A 24,713-nucleotide genomic window follows, 5' to 3' on the forward strand; every position below is an offset into this window, starting at 1 on the left:
ATCTATACACGGTATATATACCAAAATAACATTTATACAATTTTTGTCATCTGTCTGTCTGTTTGTTCCAGCTAATCTCTGGAACGGCTGGACCGATTTTGACGGGAATTTCGCTGGCAGATAAGTGATATGATAGGGAGTAACTTAGGCTACAATAATATATTTTTTTGTTATATCGGAAGGCATACAAAGTCGCGCATTTATTTATTTATTTATATATATATATATATATATATATAAATAAATAAATATAAACATTATATTTATTCACAATAATATTACCTAATGACACACTTATGATTTTTTGTTTCACCGGAAAAAACCATACGTAATAATCAAAAACCAATCAAAAATCAAAATAAACTTTATTCAAGTGGGCTTTTACAAGCACATTTGAATCGTCATTTAACAATTCAGTGAAGTTACCACCGGTTGAAAAAGTAGATTCAACCGAGAAGAACCGGCAAGAAACTCAGTAGTTACTCTTTTTCAACATTTAAAATATTTTTATTATAAAAACCTCCAAGCTACCTAAACCTTCCGTGGCATGGCTTTTCCTCAAAACAACACAACAAAAAAAGTCGTATCATAGCTATAAAATATAATTGAAAAATTGCATACCTAGACATTTAGGACAAAAAATATGAGGCCGTCACGAAGGCTAATCTATATCTATACATATAATAAAATTTGAGCGTCTGTTTGTAATATGTATTAAATTTTTTTTTTTACAATTTTTCTAAAACCTCTGGACCGACTTTGAAGGGACTTTCACTGACAGAGCTGTTGTAATAAGTAACTTATGCTAAACAATAACTGTTTTATTAAATTCAAACGCCGATGTTAAATAAAATAATAACTAAAATCATATTTTCAAATCGTGTAATATTGGTATGATATTTCAATTCTTTTTGTTATGTATGAAATTTATTATTTGAGCTGAGATGGCCCAGTGGTTAGAACGCGTGCATCTTAATCAATAATTGCAGGTTCAAACCCAGGCAAGCAATACTATATATATGCGCTTAATTTGTGTTTATAATTCATCTCGTTCATTCATTCGTGAGGAAACCTGCATGTGTCTAATTTCATCGAAATTCTGCCACATGTGCATTCTACCAACACGCATTGGAACAGCGTGGGGGAATATGTTCCAAAGCCTCTCCTTGATGGAATATAGAAAATATACAGGCTGTTACTATTACTACTATGAAATTTAATGTATTAACGATATACATTGTATTACAGGAGAGAAGAGTATTTACGACGTACAGACAGATGAACAGCTACCATATCAATGCAAAGTCGAAAAACGTGGCAACAGCTGTGCAGACGGTAATATATATTTAATTTAAACTATTTATATTTAATATATTACACAATTAGACGACTCCCGTGTAGTGTATACACCGGTTTGTATTCGTACGCTACTCCGAGGTCCCGGCATCGATTCCTGACCGAGTCGATGCAAAAAAGTTCATTAGTTTTCTATGTTGTCTTGGGTCTAGGTATTTGTGGTACCGTCTTTTCTTCTGATTTTCCATAATACAAATGTATTTTTGTGTATGAATATATATAACATATATAGTAACATTGATAATTTTGATAGAATCAATGATGTAATCATCGTATGTGTACGAGAAGTTGGGATACGCCTATAACGCCAAGTTTCCGACTCCGCAAAGCCAATAAATCCTTCTTGGGGCAAGGTATCCGTTTCTATAATAAAATTCCGCAGACATTTTTAACTTTGCCGTTTCACAAAATCAGCTGATTTTAAGGAATTAATTAATTGTTTTATTCAATGCGTATGGGCTGGGGGATGTCCTATCGTCAGGATCATTTAGACGACAGATAATGAAGATATAACGAACGAATGATAGAATTTTCTGGAATGTTTTTTGTGTTCAGAATAAAAGACGTAATAAATAGGTATAGGTATTGCTATCATATTTAACCGCTAAACCGAACAGGTAAGAAAAGTAAATTAATTCAATGTTTGTGGTATATAAATACTAACCGTTCGTTCTTACATACTTATAAGTAAATTAAAAAACAATTGAATATTTAAAAAAAAACCTTTTATAGTGAGCGTCTAGACCGTAAAAGGTCTTATAAATTTGTATTCAAACTAATTTCGGTGATCTCGCGTTGAGTGGTATCCGCAAAACAATAAAATGTATATAAATATTTAAAAGTAATATAAAATAACTTTCAAATACCGCGTGCAAGGTCTGGCATCGCGTACATTATTTCAAAATGGCGACTGGAATGACAATGACGCCATTACTGAGATTACGGTACAGACGCGCCCTAATGCAAGTATTGAAATCGACCCCTTTCACAGGCCTTGCGCTATGTATTTTTAAAAAGAATTGCCATTTATTCAAAGCAAAGACGATATGAATTAAAAAGTGTCGTTACAAAGACTATTGTTCAATCTGTGGCCTCTTTTGGATGTTGGACACCCGAAAAATATTTATTCGTAGCAATATTTGAATGCTATCAAAGCATGTTTAATAATAAACTACCCAAGCGGTAAAAAAAAATATGCACAAAACGTTAACACCACAATGCTTATACTGTCAATTACATATACAGGCCTGTAGATTGACTAAAAAACGCGACGGAGGATCTGATTTATAAGATGTAGGCCCCGGTGCATAGAAAAAGAATCGGGCCCTCACCCCCTCTTTCCCATCCCTCTTTAACTAATAATTACCCTTTAAAATTATAGATACCAAAGAAATCTTGTGCGCAGGGTCGTGATTTTCTAGCTACAGAAGCTTAAAGTTTAGTTTAGAGGGCCCCCTGAACTCCGGGGCCCTGGTACACTGTACCTCCTGGCCCTACGATAGCTAAGTCACTAGTAGTGATTCAAATAAGGGTTTCTATACTAAAATGCAATACAGTTTCTTTAATCAGATCCAAGATTCGAATACAAGACTTTAGGGTCAGCAGAATTAAGAGCGAGTCACTTCCAACAAGGCATTAAAAATTAAAGTTAGTAAATCTATAATAGTATTGCTAGCTTTGTCTTGGAAACGAATGATTTTTTATCGCATAGTACGTTAAAATTTTAGACAACGCGTTTAAACATGTACGCGGTGATTTAAAAGGATGAAAACAACAGTTATAATCCTTTTATTAAACAAATGAACTTTACAAATATGTTCAACTTAGTTTACAGTTTTGCTTTATTTGTTTTCAAGTACCCTCATAAAAATATTTCTTTATTAATATTCATATACATCACTGTTGTAAATTATAATTGACTTTAATTACAAGTAACTTCTCTTCCATGACATCTCGTAATAATAATATATGTCTATTAATTATTACTGACACTGATACACACTCAAACTCAAACTCAAATTGCTTTATTCAATATAGAAGTATTACACTTTCTTATTGATGGTCAATTGAAACAATACCACCGGTTCGGAAAAGAAAATACCCTCACCTGGGAAGACCCGGCGAAAGATACTCAGCGGGTTTTTTTTTGTCTCATATATTATATAAACAATTTAATATGAAATGAAATAGCCTGGAGGTGATCGTTTCATTCCCCAGCTATAGATCATAAAATCATTAATTGTATAATAACCTTTTGCACGCAAGCGTTCCTTATTTTTTTTTTATTTGGGATCCTGTTGTAAAACCGTATACATTTACGCACAAAGGAGTTACTGACTACTTGCCTGCATAGAGCAAGTAAAAGGAGTAACAGAGTATACAGATTGTAGGACTATAGGATCTAAAAGCCATAAAGGTCATCGCAACTCAATCGGTAATATAAGGAATGTCAAAATTCCTTACAGCCCAGTGTGTACGGGTAGTGGAGTTACCATCTTGTGGTACATACGTATAGCCTTTTCAAACTGGAAGAGGAGTTAAACGCGAATAAATAAGTTTGTCGTTAAATTGACGCGATGTCATTGGTCTTGTTTAATTTATGACATTCATTATGGATTCGCGAAAAAAATGGAAAAAAGTTAAATTGGTATCGGAATTTTGAAATTGTAATAAAATGCTTTTTACAAACACACACTTGATTTAAAGACAAAACTTGAATCATCTGATATAAGTACAATTACATAGTTATAGGTTTTTGAGAATTATTCCCACTACTTTGTAGATATTTGATAGAGGTTCATAAATAATTATTGACGATTGGGATTTAATCGTTGGCAGCGTATTATTGGCAATCTAAAAATGTCTTCCTTGTTTTATTCATCGTCATAACCAATAATTTTAGAAAGACACCTTGCCATATGTAGTTTACCAGTATTCCTACTATAAATTCAAAAAAAATAACATATACCAAAAACTGTCCTCAATAAAATGAACCTTTGATGATTTTCCAGAGCCTCGTGGCGATGGCTTCGTAACGATACACAAGAAGTTACGAAAGAACTCTTCGGATTCAGTCAAACCGAACTCAAATGTTGAACCTAATCCTGGATTATTAACTCCCACGAAACACCCAATACAGGAAAATGGAGATACACCGGAAAAAGTTAGGTAAGTTACATATAACTGTTGTTTTTTCATAAGATAATGGAAACCATGCCTTTTTGGTGCCAAGTTGCCAAGCTTGGTGGCTAGATATAAGACTGCATATTATATTTAATATTTAATGTTATATGGTTTTTTTACTGTCAATATCTCAGTATCAGTGAGCATACTATTTCTGGTGTCAATTTCGCCTTCCCATGAATTTTTGGGACGAAAAAAATAGTGAGTGTACCTCTGTTTGCAAACACACTTGTGCAGTATAAAATGTGAAGTGTAGATGTAGAGTGGCTTGTCTACCTTGTAATCAGCCAACATTAATAGTATAAAAAAAGTCATAGGAAAAAAAGTTAAATTGGTAAGGAGCTGGTATGCCATAATACCTAATAAAATTGCCACTTGTTTCGTGGCATTGTGTTACTAGTACGATATACAGGAACAGTGTTTATGAAAACAGTATGTTACATACACATTAAAAAATTTGTTCAATATACTTAACATACAAATACATATCTACAGACATGCACCTTCTACATGTGCCCTGAAGCTTGCAAATGCCTGTAGCAAGCATATATGTATATATAGATATCACAACAAAATATATTTGACTTACATATATAGAGAAAACCGAAACATGTGCACGTATGCGACAGCTAGAGGCTTGCCAGTGGCTAACTGCCAGTAGCTGTCACCGGCATGTTTATCGTTTTATTTGGTTGCTTCTGCTTCCACCATTGGTACTAGCTTCTCACGAAACAGACAAGACTACACAATTTATTTGTTTATACAAAGAATATCTATTTAGTCGGACCCAGAGAAAGTCCCACCCATAGCCCAATATCTATTGGCCGGTTTTTATTTAATATTGTCGTGCGTTCCCAAAGTGCTTATTCCGGCCCTACTACCACTCACTTAAGCTTTATAACTTGAGCATTCATCCTTATAACTTGAGTATTCACCCTTATAAATTGAGGATTTATCCTTATAACTTGAGCATTTATCCTTATAACTTAAGCATTTATCCTTATAACTTGAGCATTCATCCTTATAACATGACCATTTATCCTTATAACTTAAGCATTCATCCTTATAACTTGAGAATTCATTTTTGTAACTTGAGCATATATCCCTATAACTTGAGCATTTATCCTTATAACTTGAGCATTTATCCCTATAACTTGAGCATTTATCCTTATAACTTGAGCATTTATCCTTATAACTTGAGGATTTATCCTTATAACTTGAGCATTCATCATTATAACTTGAGAATTCATTTTTATAACTTAAGCATATATCCCTATAACTTGAGCATTTATCCCTATAACTTGAGCATTTATCCCTATAACTTTAGCATTCATCCCTATAACTTGAGCATTCATCCTTATAACTTGAGCATTTATCCTTATAACTTGAGCATTTATACGTATAAGTTGAGCATTCATCCTTATAACTTGAGTATTCATTTTTATAAATTGAACAGTCATCCTTACAATTTGAGCATATATCTCTATAACTTGAGCATTTATCCTTAGAACTTGAGCATTCATCCTTAAAACTTGAGCATTCCTCCTTAAAACTTGAGCATATATCCCTATAACTGGCGCTCCTTTTCTCATTCGACATTCAGTGATCGTTGTGATCATTATTATTTTTTCTGATTCTGTCTCGTCAGTAAATTTGGAAATTAACATTAATATGAAAGATCCTGTGTATTCATTCGGTAAGTCTTCAATAGTGGGTTCTGTAGCGTACTTGTTCCTTGTAATTATTAGTAGTAGTTACATTTAAAGAGCATGATTTGTTATTAGTAGTACATATTATTATTCGTATGTTTATGTAACTCATTGATTATAGTAGCATGTTTGAAGTTTCAGTAGTTTATTTAATTATGTTTATTGACTTGTATATTAAGAATGGCAATGTTTCTCAAAATAAACGTTTTAAGTTAGCAATGTTACCAAACGACGTATGCGCAACACTTTTGCTTAATTCCTGTTATATAAAACGAATCATTAGTGATCATCAGTGACTACTCGCTTCAGAGTTACGACTGATAGAATTCCTACTAATTTTGAGTCTGTTAATTATGATAAGGAACAGTTCCTCATAGAATGCTCTTGAATTAACTTGTAAAATTTGGAAAATATTTAACAGTTCTTAAAAAAAATCTTTTCTAAAAATATAAAGTTTGAGAAACGTTATCCTTTAGTGTAGTTATGTTTATTTGTAGATTATACTTGTTGGTCGAGCATGGGGTGACGGTATATAAAATTGGTTTCAGAGAATTATACAGCTTGGTCGAGAACCTTCGCTGTAGGACGTCCATATTTGTTAATTCCAGCCTGCCTGTTATTTACTATGGGGCGCGAACGCATAAGCAGCTGCAGCAAGTCGTCAAGGAGTTCAAGAGAACTGTGTACTGCGGGAACGCCTCTATGACGATACTGTCCAGCAGAGACAATACCTGCTTGCGGGAGTACGATAGCAAACAATGGCCGTCGAAGAACGACATGTGTAGAGGCTGCACCAAGGTTGGTCCAAACATTTGTCCTAAACATTTGGTCTTTAAGCAAATTTGCGGTAACTATTTCAGACTGAAAAACATCTGAATAAAATTTTAATTTTTTTTTATTTAAAATAGAACTTTAACTTGGTTCAAACTGAACTCATCTAGATTACCAGGCTATTGTGAATGGTGCTTAAAGGTTCGATATTCTATAAGCCTTTTAAGTAAGTTTTGGTTTATGTTTATGATAAAAGCATAGTTATATTTTAGACACCATGCGCCGTTCGAAGACCTATTATGTCTATGAACGGCGCAAAAAAATATATTATATTTTGTTATATCCTGGACTGATGGCATCATCATCTCCTTATAAAATTACGAAATCGCTCAGGAGAAGCGAAAAATCAAACATCATCTGTATGTAACATTATAAAATTGTCGGATATGAATGCTGGAACGAATCCTCTACTAGTGAGCCACCCCAGCTTCGCACGGGTGCAACACTGATACCAAATATTCTACAAAATTTGTTTATTTACGACATCACATTAGAAACATCTAAAATTACCAGTGTTTCTTTACTATATTGACCGTGTCTTATTTACAAAAACCTTCCTCTCGAATCACTCTATCTATTAAAATCCATTGCGTATTTTAAAAGACTAAATCAAATATAGCGAAAGACAGTCATCAATAATATATAAGCGAATGAACCTACTTTCCGAACCGGTAGTAGCTTCACTTACTATAAAAAAAATATTTGTTATTAAATGACGATTTGAAAGTACTTGTAAAAGCCTACTTGAATAAAGTATATTTCGATTTTTGATTATGATACCCAAAATACTTTACAGACATTTCAAGCGGATAAGTCATCCAGCAAGGGTAGTAATTGCCCGTACTTTGATAATCGTAAGGCACTGAATCACAAGACACTGCCGCCGGCTTTCGATCTGACAGACCTCATCGAAGCCGGGGAGAGATTAAAGGCATGTCCATTCTACGCTGCGAGGGACATGGCCTCTGGTGCCAACATCATAATGTGCCCTTACAACTATCTCGTCGATCCTGGTATTCGGAACCGTGTAAGTAAATAACAACAGTAAACTTCATTAAACTAGAAAAAATTGGAAAATTATAGCATAAAATTTGAATATTCGTAACGTTTTATAGTCGACTTTAAAAATACCATATTCGATTCGAAATTAAAAAAAAAGAACATTATATTGTCGCCCTCACTCCAGTTATGTCTTTTTTACTTTTTTTTGCTGTACGCTGTGAGATTTCTTATATAAAAATATAATTTTCTCGGTGGTAGGGCTTTGTGGAAGCCCGCCTTGATAGGTACCACACACTCATCAGATATTCAAACACTAAACAACAGTTCGCAGTATTGTTGTGTTACGGTTTGAAGGGTGAGTGAGCCAGTGTAACTACAGGCACAAGGGACATAGCATCTTAATTCCCAAGGTTGGTGGCGCATTGACGATGTACTATTCCTATAGTTGATATTTCTTACAGCGTCATTGTCTATGGGTGATGGTGACCACTTACCATCAGGTGGCCCATATGCCCGTCCGCAAACCTATTCCATTAAAAAAATCAGTTTTGGAAATCATGATTCGCCCATAGAAGTTCTATCTTCAGAAATAAACTTTCAGATGCAAATTAATTTACAAGATAACATAGTTATCATTGACGAGGGACACAACATCGAGGACATCTGTCGGGACACCGCATCTTTCGACTTCAAACTGGATCACCTGCGAAACGCTATCAAGGTACCCATTTAATAATAAATAAATATCGGACAACATCACATACATTACATTGATCCCATTGTAAGTACCTAAAGCACTTGTGTTATGGAAAATCAGAAGTAACGACGGTTAGGGTATTTGACTGGTTTTTAAAATCCATTTTATATTATTGTGTAGAGGTTTAGTAACCCAGTAAATGTTGATTTTTTTATTTCTAGTACATATTTGCCGAAAAATATCGTATTAAAAATTCCACATTTAAATAGCGCGAGAAAACGCTACTTGGACAATCTGGCTCTGCAATGGGGTCGGTGACGTCACTTGCTTGTTTTTTAATCTGTGGTACATATAATAGACCAGCGAGGTTGACAAGCAAGTGACTTCATCATAATCTCGGCCATTCAGGAGCGTTTTGTGTCACGGGGCGAACCTTTTAAAAAAATCATTTTTATTTATGGCAAGTAAGTAAAGTAAAAACTTACTTACCACAAACTTAAAACTCATAATATATACTGATTACAATAACTGACACTTTATTTTTCGTATTGGCTAATAGCCTATTTAATATTAATATACAAACAACTGTCCTTAACGCTGATGTAGTGGAAATCCCTCCAAAACCTTCTAAGCTGCTGAATGTAATATTATAATTGTTAATTAACAATATTCCTGAGCCAATTATTGTACTTTAACTCAGGAGATCAGGATGCAGCACCGTACTAGCTAATTTTACGTTTGTTTTATATGTTAAGGACTAAGACTGCGACATCATTGTCGCAATCGTGAGGCTAGTTACCCACTGATTAATTACAAGCTTTAAATGAAGCTCGGTAGAATCTAGATTCCGACCCGGTGATTCTAAAGTGCTTGTAAAAGTCTACTTGAATTAAGAATATTTTTATTTTGATTTTGTTACACCGGCGCGGACATAGCGACACGCACACATATAAACGTTAAACATAAACAACGTAATAAATATACATAGCTATGTATTATTTTTTCATAATAAATAGGTTAATTTAATGTCTTGGTGCCGTGACTGGTACAATCGTTTCAGTAGATACTACCATAACACGACGTGTCAAATTGATGGATATATTAGCTCATATGATATTACAAGTTATAACGTTTGTGTTAAGTCCATTTTCATATAAGAAATAAATATTGATAATTCGCGATAGCGTATTTAATTCGGATGTGATCGGTTTTACGAATTTTGCCGATGCTACTTCTAAGTTGTGTCGTACTATAATGGAATAAGCTTCTAACGTTCTCCTCAAAATGAGAAGACCTTAGCCCAGCAGTGGGATATTTGCACGCTGTTACAATTATACTGTTATACCAATCGTAATATGAATTTACAGCTGTTAAACAATATCGTTTATCTTCTTTAAGGAGATGACAGCTGCGGCGTCACAGCGCTTCGGAAGCCAGCACCTGATATCGCATATCGACTTTTTACTGAACGTATTGAAGAAATGGGAACAATGGTATTTATTTAATTATTTATTTAATACTTTATTAAGTAAGGTCAATAAAGAGAACAATTACAACAAAGACAAGAAAATAAGAGCGTGCAAAGGCGGTCTTATTGCTAAAACAACCTCTAACAGACAACCTCTGGTGAAAGGATTTGCAAAAGCAGAAACAGGATAGTGCAAAAAATAAAAATAAAGTAATATTCAAGATAAAGAAAATAATGACTCATAATATACATATTAATGTAAAATATATATAACCTACATACATTACAACAAATGGTATGTCTACATTGTGAATTATTTTTTTTATGATATGCCTAGGCGGATGGCCTTGGGCCACCTGATATTATGTGGTCCATTGTATCTATAGTTACACTGGCTCACTTACCCTCTAAGCCGGAAGGCAATAATCTGAGTACTTTAGTTTGACGGTAGAATATCTGATGAGTGGGTGGTACCTTCCATAACGATCTTGGACCTTCTGTACAGTGTATTTTTTACAAATGATTTGATTTATAAAACGGCAAAGTTATAAATATCTGTGGAAAGTTCTTTTTCTTATATTAAGAACAGTTTTCGGTCGCAACTAACTTCGAACTGACATTTTTGTTTAATGAGGTATTTCAAAAGTGTTGCCCGATGAAATAATTTATTGTTACAGGTTCGAAAATCAAATCCCTCTGATAAAGGGTGTGGTGATAAACAATAAGGAAGCCACGAAACTCTTTGATATGGACGCGTTTGTGAACACCCTCAACGAATACAACATTGGGATGGAGCGGTACAACGGTAAGTGAATATGAATATAAGAGGGAGTAAGTCTTACGTATACTATATAGCTTGCTACTAGATGCTACGGAATAAAACTTGCCACAAACTGTATAATTATTATACAGTAAAACCTCGTTAAGTCGAACCTCGATTAGTTTTCAACTTCCTTCAAATTTCGTGAAAAAAAATGTTTTATTCCCTTCCCTCCAATCACTAAAACCTCCATTACTCGAAATCTCAAACCTCTATTAGTCGAAATAATCAGTGAATCTGTCCAAGACATTTTGGTACATATTATCCCTCCATAACTTGAAAAATTAAATTTCACCTCTATATCTCGAGTAAAAAAAAGTTACCGACTGTTATCGATGCCATATTTTTGTATTTAACTCTTTATGTCGAATCAAAATCCGCCTAAGTCGAAATTCTCTGAGTCGAAAACTCTATAACTCGAATTTTTTGGCGTCTCCCTTGATATTCGACTTAAAGAGGTTCTACTGTATAATAATAATAAATATTAATTACAACGAGAAAGTCGCGAATAAGAAGTAAGCTGGTACACGAGAAAATTAGAAGAGAAGATATTTTTAGCGTAAGAAAGTTAAAGAAATACTAATAAGCGAAAGATAAGCGAAATAAGCGGCCATTTTTGCACGCCACCAACTGAATACAATAGCGAGATCGAGAGGGCCAGTGACCATAACTATATCCATTTTTGTCTACATTTATGCTGAAACGTGGTTACAAGAAAATAAACCCTCTTCTCTTAATAAGATTTAAAAGTTATTTGTTACTAGTAGTCACCCGAGACTTTGCTCGTGTTTTGGAGTGGCGGTTGTCATCAGTTCATCAGGCAAAAAAGTAGACTATGTCTTATCATGGAGTTCAAGCTTGCGTCACATCAAATTTCATCGAATCTGGTTCAACGGTTTGGTCATAAAAGTGCTACAGATAGACAGGCAGAGTTACATTCACATTTCATCCTCCTGCCCTTTTCCCAATTTTATTTGCGGTCGGCGCAGCATGTCTTCTCCTTCCATACTTCTCTGTCAGACGTGATCTCCCAAGTAACATTCTCTTTAACCGTATCGTCTTTCACACAGTCCATCCATCGTTTCCTTGGTCGTCCTCTACCTCTATATCCATCCACATCCATGCTCAAGGCCTTCCTCACAATATAATATTAATATACAAATCGATATAAGTACATAATCAGAAAACTATATTTATTCTATCAATGAAACCCAATGTTACAACTTTTACATGGGTTTTGTATATATTCATAATATATTTTTATATTGATTAATTGGTTGGCAGGCTTCAGTAAAAAGGTATTGGAGTTCTGCAAGAAGCTGCAGGAGGATCCTCGGACCCTGGTCGGAGTGACTCAAAGCACTGGCACCTTACTGGAGTCACTTGAAACTGCGCTTGGTAAATATACATTATAAACATTAACACTTAATCAATATTTTAACTTTTATCTCTTTCAGATTTTTCATTTTGGTTATTAAATTATAAATTAACTTTAATTTTTAACTGCAAGTGAAATTTTTTGTATCGAAATTCGGTTAATGATTTTTGTGAGACATGGACCTATTTTTGTATACAACTATCTATAGCTTAGTTAGTATATTATTAGTTCATACGGAGATGGCCCAGTGGTTAGAACGCGTGCATCTTAACCGATGATTGCGGGTTCAAACGCAGGCATGCACCGCTGAATATTCATGTGCTGAATTTTTGTTTATAATTAATCTCGTGCTCACCAGTGAAGGTAAACATTTTGAGGAAGCCTACAAATGACTAATTTCAACGAAATTCTCCGCATTGGAGCATACATCACACACTTGAATCCTAAACATTTTACAATGATGTTTACACCTATACAGATGTATACCGTAAATGTTACGGTGTTTAGTGATAAGTCGATTTGGACTCTCATTTACACCTATACAGATTATCACTAAACACGGTGAATGTTACGGTGTTTAGTCGATGTCGACTCTCATTAAAATATTTGTCGATTAATTAAATTAATCAGCTTCTGAATAAATAGACGTTTCGATGTTCAGGTTACCTGTTCCGCGACTCGTGCAGGAATATGGAGCACTTTATCCCGGTGTTCGTTCGGAAAGTGGATTTCGCGAATGATAACGTATCATGGCGGCATTCGCAATTTGAGAAGGTAATTTTTTTATGAAGATCATTAACAGCTTGTATGTATACAATCATAATTATACAAATAATTTTGCTCTCAAAGCGGGCCCAAGTTCTCCCATCTTCCTCAGGTCGGTTACCAAAGTGGGTATCAAAAGGAAATTAACAATTCAAATCAGTATCAATGATATTCTAATAAACAGATATGTTGTACCCATACTAAACAACAGAAAAAAGTGTGCCGCGCCGGGGACCGTTTATTTTACATTTCGTTACAAGTAAAAAGGATAGCTTGATAAAAACAATAAGTAAAAGGGATAACTAGATGTTTTAATTACGCAAAACGTATTACTACGTAATTATGATGTATTATAACGTATTACTACGTAAAACAAGTAAAGGCAAACGTCCCAATTAAGACGTTTTCTAGTCTTCACTTTTTGCGCGTTAATAACATATCTGTATTTGCCAGAATTTATCTTTTACTTCCTAGAAAATCTCAAATATATCTGAAATGGTCAATTATTGCTGACTACTGAATTTTCAAGTGTTTCAAATTATCTCGTGTTCATAAAAACATCGCAATAAAACTGCATGTATCCTCCTCAAAAGGAGATAAATAAGCCCAGTAGTGGTCCATTTACAGTGTGTTACTTTTAAGACAAAATATATCTGTTTCATGCGGCGAAGGATGACAATGGAAAATCAAAGGTAACATTACTATCTCAAAGATTAAAGATTTCTTATTTACAGATTATTTTCAATTGAAGCTAAACTGTCTGACGTCATCACAAGTAATATTCTTATCAGACAAATCATCTTTCACACAATCCATCCATCTTTTCTTTGCTCGTCCACTACTTTTATATCCATCCACGTTCATATTTAAACTTCCTCACAATATTGTCCTCATCAGTCCGCATTATTTTATTTATAAAGTAATTTATTACAATTTATATGAGTCGAGATGGCCCAGTGGTTAGAACGCGTGCATCTTAACCGATGATTTCGGGTTCAAACCCAGGCAAGCACCACTATATATTTTTGCTTAATTTGTCTTTATAATTCATCTCGTGCTCAGCGGTGAAGGAAAACAACGCGAGGAAACCTGCATGTGACAAATTTCATTGAATTTTGTCACATGTGTATTGCACCAACCCGCATTGGAACAGCGTGGTGGAATATGTTCCAAACCTTCTCCTCAAAGATAGAGGAGGCCTTTAGCCCACCAGTGGGAATTTACAGGCTGTTGTTGTTGTTGTTGTTGTTGTTATATAACAAACATAATATGACATGTTTTACTTTTGTTTCCATGTTTTCAGTCAGTGAAGAACGAGCAATACATTCTTCGTCTCATTTGCCTGAATCCGGCGCTGATCTTCTCGGAACTGCACTCGGCGAGGACCGTCATCCTGGCGTCGGGGACGCTCACGCCAATGGACGCCCTGAAGGCAGAGCTCGGCACCAGCTTCCCCCACGCCATCAGCCCCAAGCACGCCATTTCCACCGATAGGGTGAGTGATTCCTTAAAACGACCGATATGATTGCGACTCTAAATCTGATGCTAGGAAGATACAATATACTGGACTTATAATTCACTGGCCATAAGTTTAAGGAATAAATAATATCAAAGCAGTTTTACAAGTTACTGTATGATGATGTAAGCGGATATCATCCCCATAATTACGATTCCCCACATTTCGAGGTCGACGCACTGCTGTACAATACCTATGTATAGTGTACACAGGCATTGTGGGGATGATGTATAACATCAATTTGGGACACGGCGGCCAAAAGGCAAACCAGCCAACTATCATATTATAATGCCCAAGTGTATGCGTGCGTATCTACAGGTGCGCATTCTACTCCTTCTCTTATTCTCCCTTTATTTTTATAATTTTAATGGAATGTAAGGGGGTGCAAACTACACCTTAGTGCCCCAAGCCAACCTCACCTGCCCGTGGTGCAGCCTGCCGACCAGCAAACGAGGCTCTGGCAACCGACTGATGGCGGTATAATCAAAAATAGGCGTAGCTACCACATACCACAGGCCGATGACGGGCAGCAGCGTCACCATTACGAGAAGCTACGTCCTGCGATTGCCAACCCACCTGCCAAGCGTCGCGATTATAGACAATATCCTCCATATGCAGTCTCCACGCAAGCCACGGCCCCTATTTCCCGGCAGCCTTGTCATTTTGGCGACGGTGGTAACGCCGGGACGGGGGGTGCTAAGAATCACCGGGCTACGGGAGGCCACCACAACCGACTGACCCTTGCGACGTACAACGGACGCACGCTACGGCTTGACTCGCATCTAGCGCAACTTGAGGTAGAACTTGGGAAAATTAGGTGGCACATATTAGAATTATGTGATGTCCGGAAGAGGACATCGTAACCCTTGAATCGGGCCACCTAATGTACTTCCGAGAGGGAGACTAACAATACCAAGGTGGCATTGAATTTTTGGTTATTAAGTCCCTAGCTGACAATGTTTTGGAAATGTCCAGTGTGTCGAACAGGGTAGTGTACCTTATTATAAACGACCCACTCGGACGATGAAGTGGAGGAAGTGGAAGCCCTCTACTTTGCCACGAAAACCCACTACAGCGTTGTCATGGGGGACCTTAACGCTAAAGTGGGAGTACAGAATTGCAGCGAATCGGTAGTAGGACCCCATGTGGAAGCAGGAATCATAGGGGGCAAATGCTTGTTGACTTTCTCGAACGGCCCTCCCGTTCGATGATGAACTTCTTCTTCAAGGAGCAGCCCCAAAGGAAGTGGACGTGGCAAAGCCCCGACACTATGACCAAAAATGTGATAGACTTCATCATGACGGACAAGAGTCACATATAATGTTGTCTTAAATTTTCGCGATTATTACACATTTAAATAAAACTATTTATTACGGATTTTAATCGCGTATATTAATTATTTTGGACATCCCGACGTTTCGAGCACTTTACAGCGTTCGTGGTCACGGGTAGACTAAGGTGACATTTGTCTATTTGAAGAACAAAGGAAATATTATTAACAAATACCGCCAACGATTTCTCAATTGGTATCTTGAGTAACGTTCCGGTTGCACGCAGAAGGCACTAACTGTATCTTTAGATCTTGCAGTCTGTTGGATTTGGGATTTTAAATTTTTAATAAGTGGATCCCAGGTGTTAGAAAGTCTCCAACCATCTTCTCTATTGAAGTTCGGATGTTTTTGAATTTCAATAGCCTCGCATATCATTCTAGGAATGAATCTGCGTTCTTTAGCGAGGATCTGTGGTTTATCAAATCGGATAAAATGGTTAGGTTTATCCAGAGCATGTTCACAGACTGCAGACTTTGAAGAACGCCTATTTTTGACATCTCCTATGTGTTCCTTGTCCCTGGTACCGATACTTCTCTTTGTTTGGCCTATGTAAGATAAACCACACTCACATTCGAGTTTATATACTCCTGCAGTTTGTAAAGGAATATTACTCTTGATAGGTCTCAAGAACTGGCTCACTTTCTTATGAGGCTTGTAAACGGTTTTAATCGAAGCTCGCTTCAAGATGTTGCCAATCCTGTCTGTAACTCCCTTCACATATGGTAGAAATGCAGGTTGTCGCTCAACTGTGGGTGGCTTGATACGGCTTCTGCGATGCTGGCGAGGCACGGGCAGTTTGTTCTGGTGGAGTGCAAGCTTGACCTGACGTAGCTCGTCCTCTAGGTGTTCAGTATCGCAGAGATGGTGGGCTCTCTGAAACAAAGATTTTCCAACGGTAGCTAACTGACTAGGGTGGTGGTGCGAGTCACCATTGAGGTATTTGTTGGTGTGTGTGGGTTTCCTATAAACTGTGTGACTTAATGTATTGTCAGGATTCTTGATAATAAGGATGTCAAGGAAAGCTAAAGAATTATTTGCCTCTAATTCCATAGTAAATTGAATATTTTTATTTAAAGAATTAAGATGTACTAAAAATGCAGATGTCAGATCACTAGGTAATATTGTGAAAGTGTCATCTACGTATCGTTTATAAAACCTAGGTGTTATTGGTCCGGATCGAAGAGCCCTCTCCTCCAGGTCTTCCATGAATAAATCGGCGACCACGGGGGATACTGGCGAACCCATGGCTACCCGTCAACTTGTACATAGAATTCATCATTCCACAATAAATAACCAGATGTGAGGCAGTGATGTAACAGCTCTGCATATTCAATAGGCATGTTGTGTGTCTGTAGTTTCCTCTTGTCAATTTCGATGCAATCTTGTATGGGTAGGCAGGTAAACAATGACTGGACATCAAAACTAACCATTGTCTCGTTGTTGGTTAATTTAAGGTCTTTGATTTCACCAACAAACTGATAAGAATCCTTGACATACGCCGCAGTGTGTCCATGGAGGGATGATAATATCCTTGCTATGTGTTGAGCCAATCTATATGTTGGTGTATCGATTTGGCTTACAATAGGACGCAGCGGAGCACCAGTATTATGGATCTTAGGTAACCCATACAGTTTTGGAGGCTTTGCACATGTAGGCACGAGTGATTTTTTGTCCAGATTTAATTTCTCTTGATGTTTTGATATTAATGCGGATGTCTTTTTAAGAATGTTATTAGTAGGATCTTTAGTTACTTTTTTATAAGTTTTTACATCCGACAAAATCGCGAAAATTTTCTGGTTATAATCACACGTATCCATCACAACGGTCGCGTTTCCCTTATCTGCTCGGAGGACTGTAATGTCTTTATTGTTGCGTAAGTTCTTCAGTGCAATAGATTCATCACGAGTAAGGTTTCTTTTCGGTGGCCGGCTTCGACGTAAAACACTCGAAATGTCCTGTCGAATAGCTTCCGAGTCTTCCTTTGTGATGTTATTTTTGAAAAGACACTCCTCCACATTGCAAATAATGTCTTCAAACGGTATTTTGGATGGAGCCGGTGTACCTTAGTCTACCCGTGACCACGAACGCTGTAAAGTGCTTGAAACGTCGGGATGTCCAAAATAATTAATATACGCGATTAAAATCCGTAATAACTAGTTTTATTTAAAGAGGCACATATTCAGAGAAGTCTCAGTGATCAACAGGTTCAATACCGTTAGTGATCACCGACATGGCTCTCTGAATATCAATTTTAAGACCGAGCGCGTCCGACTGATGAAGTCCATGCTCCGTACAAAGCTCCTCCAAAGTAGAAACCACAACAGTCGTAAACCAGAAACTAGATAATGTAGTTCGAATTCTCAGGGAAGAAGGCACGAGATTTTATGATATGTGTAAGGGTATTAAGCCCAAACTTTTGGAAGAGACTTAGAGTTAATGAACAAACGACGTGAAAACCCACCTGTTACTTCGTCAGAGAAACGGCAATTAAACCAAGAGATCAGCAAGCGCATACGACACAACCTCCGTTGCTCCAATACTCTTGCGATTAAAAGAGCAATTGAGCAGAATCGAGGGTCTAAGATATTCTTACAATCTCTTGGAAAGAGTCATCTGACGAAGTTGACCACGGCAAGTGGAGAAGTCATTTCTGCCAAGCCGGCAGTTTTTTCGGAAGTAGAGGACTTCTACGGCCGGTTATACGCATCGCATGCATCTCGACCTGATCCCGAAAATTAGGATTCTAGAGCTACATTTCTCCGAAGACCTGCCTGAAGTCAGTATTGGTGAAATCAAAATTGCTCTCAAACAGCTTAAAATTGGAAAAGCCCCTGGAGCGGACGGTATAACTACAGAGTTATCAAAAGCAGGAGATAAACCGGGACTCAGTGAACTCCAGAAGCTTTTCAACTCCGTCCTCTTCGAAGGGAGGACTCCGGAGGCGTGCAGTAGGAGTGTGAACGTCCTGTTTTTTAAAAAGGGAGACAAAACTCTGCTGAAGAACTATCGTCCCGTTATAAAAGACGTGGTATCAACATCAAAGGCGAATACGTCTCTCACTTGAGATTAGCAGACGACATCGTCATCGTGGCAGAAACTCTGCAGGACCTATAACAAATGCTGAACGAGCTGGCTGATTATTCTATGCCTATCGACCTACGAATGAAATTGGATAAAACCAAGGTCATGTTCAATGAACATGTTCTACCGGAACCGACTGCGATACACGGTACCGTCCTCAAAGTTGTTCAAAAATATGTCTACCTGGATCGACTTTGCGATTAGGGTAGAAACAACCTTGAGGACAAGGTGAATAGAAGAATTCAGCTGGGTTGGGCAGCGTTTGGGAAGCTACCTCCAATCTTTACATCGTCGATCCCCCTGTGCCTTAAGACGAATGTTTTCAACCAGTGCGTCCTACCCATTATGACATACGGAGCCGAAACGTGGACACTCTCGACAACGCAGGTCCACCAGTTTAAAGTCGCTCAGTGTGCTATGGAAATGGTTATGCTCGGCGTTTCTCTGAAGGATCACATCAGAAATTAGGTAATCCGTCAAAGAACCAAAGCCATACACATATATCACCGGATTAGTAAGCTGAGGTGACCATATTCGTCGTAGAACCGATAACCGTTGGGGGAAAAATGTTCAAGAAAAACGTCCTGAAAAGTGGAGTGACGATTTACGCAAGACGGCAGGCAAGAGCTGGATGCGAGTAGCCGGAGAAAGACCACAGTGGTGTGCACATGGAGAGGCCTATGTCCAGCAGTGGACAAACCCAGGCTGATGATGATTATATTATAATTCGATGGGAAAATATATTGTGTTATAGAAAAAGTCTTTTTGTATTTCATATGCAAATTTAGAATTCTCTTTTATAAAACGTCATCTATTTGATGGTGTCAAAAACAGCTACATATAAACAATACAATAGCCAAAGAGATTCGACCCCAAGTTTTTACTTATGAAATACGAAAAGACTGCAGCGAGTGTCTGAGGCGGCGCGTGCGCAGGTGTGGGTGGGCGCGCTGAGCGCGGCGCGCTGCACGCGCGCGGCGCTGGACGCGGCGGCGCAGGACGCGCTGGGCCGCGCCGTGCGCGCCGTGTGCGCCGCTGCGCCGCACGGCGTGCTCTGCTTCGCGCCCTCCTACGACGTGCTGCGCGTGCTCCGAGCCCGGTGCGTAGGCTCCCGTTGTTATTTTTATATGTGTTGTATTGCTGTTGGCCCTACTGGCCTTCAGTGGCGTAGCTATCGTAGGGCCAGGAGGTGCAGTGCACCAGGGCCCTGGAGTTCAGGGGGCCCTATAAACTAAACCTTAAACTTCTGTAGCTAAAATCACGACCCTGCGCACAAGATTTCTTATTTGGTATCTATAATTTTAAAGGGTAATCATTACTTAAAGAGAGATGGGAAAGAGGGAGTGAGGGCCCGATTCTTTTTCTATGCACCGGGGCCCTTCCTCACCTAGCTACGCCACTGCTGGCCTTTACAGCGTCACCGGTCTTTCGGGCGAGAACTAATGTCCCCTGCCCTGAGGTCGAGCGCGGGGCTCGAGATTAAATCAAAATTAAATCTAAAGTTCGTCCTGAGGGTGTCTCCTATGAGATCGCACCTCGGCTCAGAACGAAATCGGTGGGGTGCTCCCATTGGTGAATCCGCTCTATATAACAAAAGCCCTTACATGTGTGCATGTATGCGTGTCAGTGTGTGTATGAGTGTTCGATGTTAGTATGTAATGTTGTCGATACTTTTGCCAGGTGGCAGGACACCGGCCTGTGGCGGGAACTCGAAAAATTAAAGGACGTGTACATCGAGGATACCGACGCAAAGAGGCACGATACTATGATGCAGGTAAAGTTAACAATCGGGTGTTACGTATTTATATAAGTTAAGATAGATAGACGACCTCCATGGTCGAGTGGTGTGTACAACGGTTTTCCTGGGTAAGCCACTATGAGGTCCCGGGTTCGATTCCCGGCCGAGTCGATGTAGATTACCATAAGTTTTCTATGTTGTCTTGAGTCTGGGTATTGTGGTACCGTCGTTACTTCTGATTTCCATAAAACAAGTGCTTCAGCTACTTACATTGGAATCAGAGTAATGTATGTTATGTTGTCTCATATTTATATTTATATTATATTAAGATAACACTGTTCGACTGTTCGTATACTAACTTCATATGAGTTAGTATTATATAGTTTGCTTGATGAACTGCAAGCAGTTGTGTGACATTTGCAGAATTACGTCGAACAATGACATGTACAAGACAACTGTATTCTATCCGTATTGTCATTTATATTAACCCCATGTCTTTTGTATGTGTGTAGAGTTTCTATTTTTATTTTACTTTTGGAACGAAAATCTTTTCGTGGCTTATAGCATAGAGATAATGTAAACATTAAGCGTTATGCCATTTCCGATAACCTTTTCCTCTCTTTCTTTTTTCCCACCATCTCTTTCTATTATATACGATTTTATATAATATTATGAAAACTTTTTGTATGGGGTTGACTCCTCAGCGTAAGTCATAACATTTGCATAAATTTACCCTCGAGTATAGGGTATATACAGTTCCAACACAAGAATGCGTGCTCCGGTATTGTGTATGTTCTGAGTAAAATGTGAGGATCTGAGGGTGTCCCGTGGTTGCAGGAGTACGTGGAGAGCGTGGAGGGGCGCGGCGCGCTACTGCTCAGCGTGTACCGCGGGAAGGTGGCCGAGGGCATGGACTTCCGCGACCGCCAGGCCAGGGCCGTCATCGCGGTGAGCGCACCCCACCACTAATACCATCACCACTAAAGTTATTTCATAAATATTTCCCCTACCCACTCTCATCAAAAGTAAAAAAAAGTAAAGTAACAGCCTGTAAATTTCCCACTGCTGGGCTAATGGCCTCCTCTCCCATTAAGGAGAGGGCTTGGAACATATTCCACCACGCTGTTCCAATGCGGGTTGGTGAAATACACATGTGGCAGAATTTCAATGAAATTAGACCCATGCAGGTTCCTCACGATGTTTTCCTTCACCGCCGAGCACGAGATGAATTATAAACACTAATTAAGCACATATATATAGCGGTGCTTGCCTGGGCTTGAACCCGATATCATCGGTTAAGATGCACGTGTTCTAACCACTGGGCCATCTAGGCTCAACACAATAAATAAAAATTTTAACAAAAAGAAAAACCGACTTCAAACAAAACACTTTTTTAAAACAAATAAATATGCACTAAAAAGTAATAAAAATAATTGCGTATTCAACATATTTTTAGAGTCCTCCTAAGTATAATGAAATGAAAAATATTAGACTACTTAAAAGTCGATTTACGACTACATAACGTAGTTATAGTTATTGTTATATTTGGAGCCGGTGTCAAAAGTTATGAGGTAAGTTAAGTTACAATAAAAAAAAAATACAGACGAATTGATAACCTCCTCCTTTTTGAAGTCGGTTGAAAATGACTGGATGTAAAGCATTCTGTTATATACTTAATAGGTAGGCGGATTTACAAATGGGGAATGGGATGGGAATGTTGGTAAATGGTCACTACCGCCTATAGACACCACGCCAATAACTTTCGGAACTAAGTTGTTATGTCCCTTGTACCAATCCTTACAATAGCTCTTTGACCCTGACTCTATGAACACAACAATACTAAGTATTTCTGTTTGAATACCTGATTGCTAACCTACCCACAAAGCCTTACCAACGGTGTAAGTGCCGTAACAGGATTAGTTTACATACTAATATGAAAGAAACAATAAATACAAAGTTTGTTGTTACTTTTAAGTTATATATATTCTGTGTACAGATCGGCATACCGTATTCTAACACGAAAAATATAGCTGTGATGGAGAAAAAGAAATACAACGACAAGTATTCGAGAAACAGCAACGGCCAGTTGCTCGCAGGCAGCGAGTGGTACCGCGTGCACGCCTACCGGTGAGCTGGAATATACGTTATTCATCTTTTTTTCAATATTTTTCACTTTAATCATTTCTAAGTAACATTCAGCTGCAGACTCGGATTTAAAGGTCTGTAGGGCTCCGGGCCACAAAGCAGTGGGGGCCCTAGACAAACAGAAGCGTGAACAACCTAATAATTATATTATCATGAATTAATTACTTTTTTTATTTCAATCAGTAAGCTATAATTTATTTAATTGTATCGGTAACTTTTAAAATATTAAATAATAAAATTATTATAATTTGACTATATCTCGGTATTTGTTAACTTGCTTCAGCAAGTGGCCCCTACTAATGTGGAGGCCCTAGGGCAGTTGCCCCGGTTGCGCTTCCCTAAATACGGCCCTGTTCAGCTGCTATGCTAGAACTAGTTAGGACCAAATAATATATTATCCACTTCAGCTACTGGTTGGTTTCAGGGCACTAAACCAAGCCCTAGGGCGCTGCGTGCGGCACAAGGACGACTGGGGCGCCCTACTGCTGATAGACTCTCGCTTTGAAAAGTCGCAAAACAGGGAACATCTGTCCTCCTGGGTGAAAAGCTTAGTAAGTATTGGGTACACAGTAAACAAGAAACATACACTCACACAAAAGAAACAATTTCAAAAGACATATTCTTAATTTAAATACGTGTATAGTAGTACGACACAAGTTAGCATCGGCAAAATTCGTAAAACCGATTACATCCGAATTGAATTGAGTACGCTATCCCAAATTATCAATATTTACTTCTTATGTGAATATGATAATTACACAAACATAACAACTTGTAATATCATATGACCTACTTACTATATTCGTCAATTCACACGCACTCGCTTTCTCGGGTTGAACTGACGCTAGAATCTATAGCGACGAATAGCGCCGAATGGCGCGATAGGGTGCTATTTCTATTGATTGTGTGAATCGCCAGTAATCGGATTTATTAAAATTGCAGATGCTACATCTAAGTTGTGTACTATACATGCAAATATATTCATATAAACGCGCACGCACGAAAATACGATCTTGAATCTCTAAACACTAAACAAAGTCATCCTATCCTACTAATATTATAAATACGAAAGTTTGTGAGGATTGATGTATGTACATATGTTTGTTACTCTTTCACGAAAACACTACTGAACGGATTTGTTTGAAATTTTACAAAGTTTTCTGATATACAATAGAATCACACAAAGGATACAATTTACAATTGTTTTTATGGAATAGGTTGGCGGACGAGCATATGAGCCACCTGATGGTAAGTGGTCACCATCACCCATAGACAAGGACGCTGTAAGAAATATTTCTTACATCGTCTATGTGCCACCAACCTTCGGAACTAAGATGCTATGTCCCTTGTGCCTGTAGTTACACTGGCTCACTCACCCTTCAAACCGGAACACAACAATACTGAGTACTGTTATTTGACGATAGAATATCTAATGAGTGGGTGGTACCTACCCAGACGGGCTTGCACAAAGCCCTACCACCAAGTAACAATAATATTATTTATTTATTTTATTTATCATTTTTATTTTTTCAGTTCAAAACTAACGACCACTCATTCAATATTCTTGAAGATTTAAAATCGTTTATGGTTAGAATGAATCAAAACGACGAGAATACAACTTAAGAAGAAAGTTTGAAAATCTTTCGCGGCCATATTAATATATACTTTTTAAATAAAAAATAAATCCAAATTT

The 24,713-nt window shown here is 37.7% G+C and overlaps 1 protein-coding gene across 1 annotated transcript; it reads left to right on the forward strand.

Annotated features, from left to right (window-relative positions):
- Positions 1-129: 129 nt before the first annotated feature.
- Positions 130-24,713, forward strand: LOC124533132 (Fanconi anemia group J protein homolog). Its single transcript, XM_047108295.1, has 17 exons — positions 130-139; positions 1,249-1,335; positions 4,368-4,524; positions 6,797-7,046; positions 7,876-8,106; positions 8,683-8,802; positions 10,177-10,271; positions 10,924-11,051; positions 12,351-12,464; positions 13,106-13,218; positions 14,513-14,704; positions 20,073-20,236; positions 20,818-20,911; positions 21,713-21,823; positions 22,872-23,002; positions 23,445-23,571; positions 24,554-24,713. Exons 1-17 carry the CDS (start codon positions 130-132, stop codon positions 24,641-24,643), a joined length of 2,214 nt encoding a protein of 737 aa, XP_046964251.1. The 3' UTR covers positions 24,644-24,713.

The sequence above is a fragment of the Vanessa cardui genome, chromosome 10 (assembly GCF_905220365.1).
Source record: "Vanessa cardui chromosome 10, ilVanCard2.1, whole genome shotgun sequence".
NCBI lineage: Eukaryota > Metazoa > Arthropoda > Insecta > Lepidoptera > Nymphalidae > Vanessa > Vanessa cardui.